The 10,000-nt window shown below is 37.6% G+C and overlaps 1 protein-coding gene across 1 annotated transcript in view; it reads right to left on the reverse strand.

Annotated features, from left to right (window-relative positions):
• LOC138057155 (28S rRNA (cytosine-C(5))-methyltransferase-like) overlaps positions 1-8,181 on the reverse strand; it is a 12,645-nt gene extending 4,464 nt beyond the window's left edge. The window contains exons 1-9 of the mRNA XM_068903220.1: positions 8,034-8,181; positions 6,772-6,830; positions 5,670-5,859; positions 4,973-5,097; positions 4,116-4,244; positions 3,275-3,390; positions 2,525-2,633; positions 1,877-2,005; positions 879-986 (exon numbers count right to left, since the gene is read on the reverse strand). Of these exons, the coding sequence (XP_068759321.1) occupies positions 879-986; positions 1,877-2,005; positions 2,525-2,633; positions 3,275-3,390; positions 4,116-4,244; positions 4,973-5,097; positions 5,670-5,859; positions 6,772-6,830; positions 8,034-8,172 (1,104 nt within the window). The 5' untranslated portion in view covers positions 8,173-8,181. The remainder of the gene's footprint in view (positions 1-878; positions 987-1,876; positions 2,006-2,524; positions 2,634-3,274; positions 3,391-4,115; positions 4,245-4,972; positions 5,098-5,669; positions 5,860-6,771; positions 6,831-8,033) is intronic.
• Between the last annotated feature and the right edge of the window lie 1,819 nt (positions 8,182-10,000).

The raw sequence follows: 10,000 nt of genomic DNA on the forward strand, positions 1-10,000 counted from the left end.
TATGATGGTGTTTTACTCTTAAACGACCACGGTTACCTACATTTTTATTGCATAGTTTTGGTGTACAAATTATCCCCTTTAAATAAAAAATGAAGGAAAAATTTTTATCGGAAGGAAAAAAAGATAAGAGCTAAAAACGTACACAGAGCCCGTTACCCAGGAATGTAAATTATGATCTTGAAAACAACGACTCGAGAAACGTTTTGAGTCAACGTCGTTTTAAGTTGAGTGATTATCCCATAAACTAGATAAGAAAGTGTTTCCTATGCTGTAGACTTTCTATCTCTCAGGTGCTTTTTTCAGCGTTACTTTAAAAACCCTCTCGTTTAGCTACCGCAAAATGTACCCTAAGCCGATGAAATAGCGCGCGTGTTTTGTATCAGTACAGGCATCAATGGGGTAAGATTGGCCCATTATATCCCATTATATACATAATATTCAAGGAATTTCAACCTGGCAAAGTTTCTATGGAAACTAAAGAGTCAAGTGTGTTGTAGCTAAGAATTCATTTCTTGTTGTCTTGGCAACGAATCTAAAAACCCTCTCGTTTAGCTACCGCAAAATGTACCCTAAGCCGATGAAATAGCGCGCGTGTTTTGTATCAGTACAGGTATCAATGGGGTAAGATTGGCCCATTATATCCCATTATATACATAATATTCAAGGAATTTCAACCTGGCAAAGTTTCTATGGAAACTAAAGAGTCAAGTGTGTTGTAGCTAAGAATTCATTTCTTGTTGTCTTGGCAACGAATCTCACTAAGTGATATTTCACTTGGCTCCAAATTAAGGCCACAAGACTGAGAGTGTTCCTGGTTTGCTTGCTTCAGTCAACTTTTATTTCGTTTATTTTCGTACTTAACACTTTAACTCATATACCTCTTGATGAACAGAGCATGTTGAATACACGACTCTCTTTACCAAAGGAAAGGACAACGCATGGTTCAAGACTGATAACTGAAACGTGGCCAGAGATTCAAGTCTCTTCTACAGAGGAAGCGAAAGAGAAAATCAAATACAAAGAAACTATAACAAGAGGCAGTTGGCTAGTGCGCGGCTTTCGGAGCGAGAGGTCCCCGGTTCGATCTTCGGTGACTTAGACGTCCCTTTTGGAGTTTCCTCTGATCCGTGTAGCCATAACTTCAAATGGGGTAAAGCGCGCACCGTTGGCTTCCATTGACACCAGCCTCGTAGCTGAAGGAACTACCGACATTAAATAAAGTTACTTTACCTTTACCCTTAAGATACATTTTCAAGAAAACAGTGGAGAAAATATTGCAATGGAGAAGCCTGAAAAATTCAGGACTTCAACGGGGTTTGAGCCTGTAACCTCGCGATGCGGGTGCAACGCTCTAACCAACTGAGCTACGAAGCCACTGATATTGAGAGCTTGTCATTTGGGGGTTTAAATGTCCCTGTGTCGGAATAAATCAACGAACGACATGATACATGAAATCAAGCATATAATGAAACGCGGATATAAAATCAAGTGAGGCTATGATCCTCGCAGTTACGACCGCAGTTTTAGCAATTGCATAGCTTCACTTGAATGCATATCCGCCGTTCATTATATGATTCATTTCATATATTATTTCGATTGTTGACAATAGCAGTAATCAAAGATTCATGATCATAACGCAAAGCAAGAACACTAAATTGAGTGCAAAATGCTGGAAAACGAATCCCAAAGATGTAAGAAAATGAAAGAGAAAGTAGCAATTGCCATCCCATTTTTAATCCAATCACCCAATGCAGCTTTGGAAAACACAACTAACATTCGCTACATTACATTTGACACTCTATGAAAAACCTCTTTTTTTAGCCAGCGCATTTGGCAGAACATTAAGCCTTACTCACAAATAAGGCTGAGTATGTACCTTTTTCTCAGCTGTTTCTTGTTCCTCATCTACAAGTCTATCCATTTTGGTCGTGATACCAGACCCACTGCAAGATGGATCAACCACAATGTACTCAACTTTGCTGTATTTCTCGTCAAAGGGATCAACCTGACACATTCCAAATTAAAGGATTTGACGAGAACATGGGCATACAGTGAATCAACTAACCGAGTTCGAGGTCCATACTGTAAAATTACGGACTGCTTCGCGCTTGGGTCATAAATCGACGGGAAAATACAAGGATCAGTAATTTTACAGTACCGACCACGAAAATGAGGTTAGTAAGATGTTTATTTTATCTCTGTGGTTATGTGTGGTAATCTAAGCCGTGAGGGAAAGGAAACTAGTTTTATAATAGCCAATCACAGGGCACGTACTATCTGAGAGAAATAATAAAAATGGATTATTGTACAACGTGATTAAGATGGAATAATTTTGAAATCCTCACAATTAGCCTAAAGTTATATACCTTGAAGTGGTCTTCTGTAGATATTACTTTTACTCAAAATGGCTAATATAAAGTTTATTCCTGGTGTTGTCGTTGCCATTGTCAAGTGTTTAAGATTTTAACTCCCTTCTACAAAGAGTTCACTTGCATTGACAGAGAGACACTAACTTAATACCAACCTCCAGAAAACTACAGTTTGTCGTTGTAACACATTCTACGCCAGCTGTTTTTATCAGCTTTTCCATAACTGATAGCCTTTTCTTGTCAGTGTCAAATCCAAATATTTTTCTGCAGGAAGGAAATGATGGTTGACAGAGCATTCAAAATACGAGCATCTGAAAAGAAGATTCACCTTAACTCCAATATACAATCCCATGTAAAACATAAAAAGAAGAGAAGCTGTCAAGTTTCGGACAAGTGGATGGAAAGAGGAAAGGATACATATTTTGTAACGTTTCGCTAATGATACGGAAGTGCATTCATTACGTATGATTCATGTTAACTGGAGAAGTATTTTAGGCGTGTTTGTTGATGTTGAATCCCTCGGGGCTACTAGGCTATGAAAGAGCCATTTGAAGGCATCTCTTTCAACTTTGCTTTATTGTTTTTCCACTGCCATATTTTCCTTATGGTGATAATGTAAACGCTCGCTGTATCATGTATCATTCAATAAACGAGATGCCCGACCCTGATGCTGTGTTTGTGTTTATTAAGATTAGTTACAAAATATTTTGTAACCGTTTCAAGGTGATTAGAGTATAAAATATAATTTTGAATCATAGTCAATGAAAAAAAGGAAATATTAAACTGTTAAATTTTGAAGACACTATTAAAGGATGAGAAAGAGAGAGAGAGAGTGAATAAGTCATGGGGTTCCCCAAAATAAGAAATATTAATAAATAATACTTTAATTGATTGACTGATCATACCCTTTATTGCTCATTATGCTTGCTACATGGCTACTTTTGTTCCCTGGGGCTGCACAGGCATCTATCACATGAGAACCAGGGGGAGGTAGCAAGACATGAGCTGGAATACAGCTGGCCTGTACAGAAAATATTCAAAGAATGGTGAGATTCCAATACTCATTACCATCACTGGATGTGATCTTGTTGAAAGCAGGTGACAAGGGTATTCTGACCTTGTATCATGTATCATTGAAAATTAAAGGATGTACTGTAATGGGCTTCCTGCATAGAAAAAATTATTGACAAAGGAATTGAACAATAGTACATTATATGTGTGTGGCAGACATACACGTCATGTTTACTGTACCTGTATGCTGTAGTGACCTTAATTTAATGGAAAGTTCTAAAGCATCCGTTTAGGACATACCATGGCAAATAGTGGCTATATTCCCCTTCTGGATAGATCCCTGGGCATTGGAGAGACAGACGAGGAGATGGACATGAACGCCTCATGCATAACCAATAAAACTGCAAGCTACCGGTAATTGAATTGTTAAATGATGTACAATGCTGGTGTCCGACTTTTTCTAATTAATTTTGCCTCAGAAAAAACACTAATTGTCTTATTGAAGATTTACAAGGTATTACACAACACATGTTTGTTTAAGAACATTGTTTTGGCTTTTAAAGACATTTCATTTAACTATAATAGAAATGAGTGGGTTCATTTGGACGGATGGTCTTGTAACACGGGATTGATTGTTTGTGGCAGAATAAATTTGGTTCAGTTTTGTTTTTCTATTTTTGAGTTCTTAATAGCCATCACTACAAACAGGACGAAACTTCATGTTAACAGTTGTACCTTGTCTTGAAGGAGGATTTCTCCATTGACAGACAAAGGATGATCGTGGAGATCAGTGCCAGAAGGGAAAACCAGTACATCTGAAAAGTGTTCATCACACAAGAACTGCTTAGTGTGTATGGCTTTGCTCTACAAGCAAAAGGAAAGAAAGTTCTCAAGAAAGGCACATGGAAAAATCCAGCAGCGTAAGGGATGAATTTCCTTGAATATTGATACTAAAATAACCGTATCTGATTCTACAATGCAGCTGGGAGATCTGCCACGAAAAGTAGGGTACCTGAAAACGTTTTTCATATGCAAAACAATATTATTTTGGGATTTTGAAAATAACCTACAATCTTGGACAAAAAGGGTTGAGAATATTAAAAACAGGGGTTATTTTGCGCACTACGTCCTCAATATCGCACATTATTAGCGATCCCCCTTCCCCCTACAACCAATGTTGATAAGCCCAGGTTCAACATGCTTTGTTTCGTCTAGCAACATTGATCAGGGGGGGTGGGGGCAAAAAGAGAGCTTATTTTTCATACTCGTGATCGGAGTTTAGTCCAAAAGCAGAGTTTTCTCAACAATTTTGTCCAAGATTGTAGACTTTCGTTTAAAGTGTCTATCACCTCAAATCACATTTCCACTTTATTAATTCTCCGAAATCATCCCAAATACATTGTCAGTGTTGTTTTTGGAACCTTTTGATTGAAATTTCACTTTTTTGTTGGCTTTGAAAGATGAGAAACGTGGTCATTCTTTGATCAATAACCAAGCAATGAAGTCAGGGAAATGGTTAAAGGGTTTTTGAGTGGAGCTAGACCTTGCTAAGAAAAAGGTGGAGAGGGTTGTCAATGGAATTGTACCTGTACCTGTGTGACAAAAGATGCTACATTGGTTTGATTAGCTTGCTCATAACCACTTTCTTTGAAATGTTGGATTACATGTTCCATGGAGGTCCTTATTGTGTTAACTCTGACATAACGTGGGATCAAATCTATGTGAAACATCAAAAGAAATTAGTACATATGTCATCATAAATCTCTGTTTATAACACATCAATGTAATACATGTCAAAAAGCTTACTCTGTTCATGAACACTCCACAAAAATTAACATTTCTCTCTGAGTAAAAGAAAATTAATGCCCATTATGGAGTTAAAGAGACTAACAGAAGGAAACAAGTTTTGAATGTTCATCTACTATCATGTATTTCATAATTTGTGGGGATGTTTCAGCTGTTCACTCCCACTGCCATGGAATGAAAACTGACCAAAGTTGGTTCACTTGCAAGGGGATATAGTTGTTGAGTGGAAATAAAAGTTGTTAACCCAGCCAACCACCCTGGATATCCCACACTGACGAGTAAAATCGTCTGGCGTTAGACAGAGTAAAATCTATTGAGTCCCACTCCTACTGAGGGGTCAATAGGTTATAATCATGTAATCTAGACAATGTGTAAACTAGATGAAATCTAATGTCACTTTGTGAACAGTGGCTCACACGCCTAATTCAATCGAAATAACTTCCTTGCTGTGCAAAACATAAATTATCACATTTTAGTGCTTGCCTTTGTCTAAGATTTGCTTGGGTAAGAGGTCCTCATTCTTATAAACCTTGGCTTTGATCTTCAAACGAGCCAAACATGACTGCAGTGCAGACTTGTGTTTGGTGACACTGTGCTTCAAATCTCCACCACACTGAATCCCTTGACCAAACAGGAAGTCATACACTAACACAAGGGCATGATTATGCCTGAGCTACAAAAAACATAAAATGATTAACTCACATATATGACAGCAAAAAGAAAAAACAGTACTTCAGTCACATCAATATGAGTAATTTTGTTCATAAAATCTTGATATAAAACAAGTCGTCTGTACTGTACATATGTCAATACAATGTGCAAATTAACCCCCATGCCTTAGTGCTATGGCATAAATAATGATAAGTATTATTATTAAAATGTTATTAAATGTTCGACCTCAGATACCGCATTTCTAGCTTTCTGATTGGTTCACTCAATCTCCATTATAAACTCATAATTTCACATATACTATATGACCTAAAATCGAAACTGATTGACTTTAATTTCTAATTTAGTGTCCAAGGATCCAGAATTTAATGAAAATTTAATAAAACAATATTATTATTTCATTGGCACTTGTTCCATGCATAGTTAATAGAGGGAAACGGTTTGGAAGCTCGGCAAACATCAAAGGAGCAAACAAAGATGCCAAGGTTTAGGTTGGAAAGTCCATGACCGTGCACAAGGCCAAAAAGGAGAACAAAAACCTACAACAAAGAAATTTGTCAGGTTTCCTAACCATTCCCCTCTATTAACCATGTTCGATATGAGACTGGTTATAGCCAACTCGGCGCTATGCGCCTTGTTTGCTATAATTTAACCATCTGATATCCAACATGCAATCATGGAATAATTTATTTGTTAATTATTTCTTAGGAAGTAAAAGTTTCCTAGTTATCTTATCAAAGGCAGGATAGTTAGCAATGGTATTATGAAACCTTTTCTAACGCGATTATTGCACCAGTAAAATTCATGTTACATTTATGGCTTTCTTTCACCTAACCATTGCATGCTGTAAATACCACTACAAACCACTACCACTTACATTGAGCTTTCTGCTACTTTCAGAAGTCAAAATAGTTACCTTTTTCTCTAGCTTCAAAAGCTTTGTTTGCTCAAAGATTTCCTCCAGAATTGCTTTGTCTAAGAAAAAGAAATAAGTAAGCAAACAAAATTTTATTGTAAATAGCAAAATGATTTTATAATATTAATATCATACTCTAGTACTCGAGTATTTGGCAGCATTCTTTGATGGCATCAAAATACAACAGATGTCATCCTCATTCAATCAAAAGCAAGTAAGTACCAGCCAAAGGGCATTTTGCAGTTTTGAGGGAATCAATTCCCCTAGGTAAATGCCAGGCCTTGGACGTTTGAAAGGTGCATAGCTCTGTTAACCAAATTATCAAATATTCACATGTTTTCCTAAACCCGTAGTAAGGTTGACAGAATTTACACCATTAATCTTTCAGCGGCACTGCTTTAAAGGTAAAGGTAAAGGTACACGTTATTTAACTCAGAAATTCCTTTACTCTCTAGAGAGTACTCTCCCAGGAAGCCGAAGCATGACATTCAAAGCCTTAAGTTCAGTCTACACCTTTATGAAAGAATCATAACTGTCCAAAGTTTGTCCCCTTTTCATGAAGGAAATATCCGCTTTAGCCTACCCTCCCTCACCATAACACAAAAACACAAAGTCTGTGGCTAGAAAATTGAGTTACCCTGTGTGGATTGGCACAGTCTACCGGCAGGCACAGCTTCAAGCGTTAAGTCCTTGGCTTGCACCTCATGTCATGCCATCCATGTTGGTGTACTGAACAACAGCGAAAAAAAAAAGAAAAGAAAAAATCTTTTGGGAATTTGGCTCTATTATTATGCAAAACGCGTGTGACATTTTTCTTTTGTTTTGTACACCAAAATGACCGTGTAATTACGTGCGCGCAAGCCAAGATTTGCACGTCCTGGATCAAGAACCAGTGCTTGAAAGTAGCCGTCGTCCGGTCGTCCTAGACAACCAGAAAGTTTACAGGGTGACTAGTTTTTGGTAAAATGAAAAGGTTAGTTCCCCGAAGAAAAAATAACGGACAACCCAGCCAAAAATAGAAAAGTATTACTCAAGCAGCACCTCACTAACCCGATGGTTTTGTGTTGTCAATGTCTAATACTAATGTGAAGTTATGTTACGATAATTTCTGTATCGGTAAAACAATGACCTGTGACCTGTGTTTTGTAACTGCGTTAAAGCGAACAGATAATGACATTTGCTGCGCGCGTATACTTTTCACTAACGGAACAAATGATCAAACATTTGAAACCAGCTGATCCTGGCATACGATGGCTACTTACACTTCAGAGTTTCACACACAAGAGCATATAGTTTTTTCTTCTTAGAAAAGTGGCTACCAATGGCCAAGGACTTTGGGGTTCCACGTTTCTTCAGCACTTTGTCGATGATATTTGCGGCGCACGAATACAATGCCGCCATTTTGAATAGGGAAGCAACTGACCAGTATAGTTTGTGAACTCAAATTCTTTCCTTCCCCTCCCCTCCCCTTCAATGGGCCGCAACGCAGGTTGTTTGAAACCAAACGGGAAATGAACATTCAAAAAACCCAGTCAACTCCAAAAAATGGAGAGAAACAGGAAAACACTACCTCGAGCGCCAAGGGAATGCGACATTTGCATCCAAATATTTGGTCATCACAATCATTATTGCAGGACTATTTTGCAGGAATGGCACAGTGGTGTCAGAGCACTCGTCTCCCAGAATGTGGCCCGTGCTTCGATTCCCAGATCCGAGGTCATATGTGGGTAGATTTCGTTGGTTTTCTACTCTGCTTTGAGAGGTTTTCCTCTCCTTAAAAAAACAATATGATTTGATATGTATTAATTTGGTTTGAATTTATTCGTTCTCGACCCTACAAGCTATTCAGCTTTACACATTGTGTGAAAGTAAAGTTCTATTATTATTATTATTATTATTATTATTATTATTATTATTATTATTATTATTATTATTATTATTATTATTATTATTATGCAGTATGTAGTACGTAAGTATGCTTACAAATATAAGTAGGAAAAGGCACTGTTGTGTAACAATCCCTACTGTTAAACCTATTTACAAACCAATTGGTAATAAATGACGAACCAACATTTGAGAAAGGAACAAGAGTTTATATTCCTTAATAACTCGTCGAAACCTTGAATGACCTTGCTATGTTTAGGGTGTACGATAAAACTGCCTTCTGCATATTAAACAAAACCTGGTTCCCTCTATCCAAACCTAAAAACTTCCTAACTTTCTCCGCCGTCTCCATAGAGTAGCCTCCTAGTACATCAACTATCACATTAAACTGTGTGATAGTGTGGCCGGGGAACTGTTGGCGCATCTCCCATCTCAACGGCGCATACTTGTCAGTTTTCTCCTGTTCCTTCTGTTCTCTGTTGGAAACCCAAGGGCAGCTCATCTCAATAAGGATCACCCTCTGCTCCTTTCTGTCCACAATTCTCGCATCAATTCTGTTAGCCCTGACTTCCGTATTTTCAGCAAATACTGGGACATCCCAGTACGCGCACGCTCGGTCATTCTTGTACTCGGGTTTAGGTGAGACTGGAGAGTACCAAGGGGGGATACACTGGATAAGATCTAAGTCTTTCAGGAACTCGAAGAAAAGGATTTTCAAGGCTGCATTGTGTCTCTGCATGTACTTATTATTATTATTATTATTATTATTATTATTATTATTATTATTATTATTATTATTATCATCATCATTATCATCATCAATATTATTAATATTATTATTATTGCTAACCTTCACAAGTAGCCTTCATAAACATTAATACTTTTGTTTTTCTCCATGCAGCAAATTTTGGGGCAGGTACAAAACACAGGTCACCGTTTTACCAAATGATACAGAAAGTATCCTGAACATTCATTAAAGCTAATCTTTGATCTAATTGGGCCTAAACAAACGTTTTTAGGCCCAATGTTATCACTGGTAAACGGTTAGGGTTGTTTGAGTGTTGGTAAAACAATGATCTGTGTGTTGTACCTGCCCCAAATTTGTTTATGTGGTGCATTCGATATTGCTTGTTAACTTGAAACATCCCTAACGCTATCATTCGCTATTTCTTCCTCTTCACGAGTCTTGTGCTTCCCAATTGGCCGAAATGGAAAATACCATAATACTCTTTCTTTGCGTTCCCCTTCTGTTGCAATTTTCAATATGCATTCTTTTTCTTTTCTCTTAGGACCGTTTCAGAGAAGCAGGTAACAATGCTTATGCAAAATTTGGGGGAACAAACAT

Source organism: Montipora capricornis, chromosome 7 (genome assembly GCF_036669925.1).
Source record: "Montipora capricornis isolate CH-2021 chromosome 7, ASM3666992v2, whole genome shotgun sequence".
Lineage (NCBI taxonomy): Eukaryota > Metazoa > Cnidaria > Anthozoa > Scleractinia > Acroporidae > Montipora > Montipora capricornis.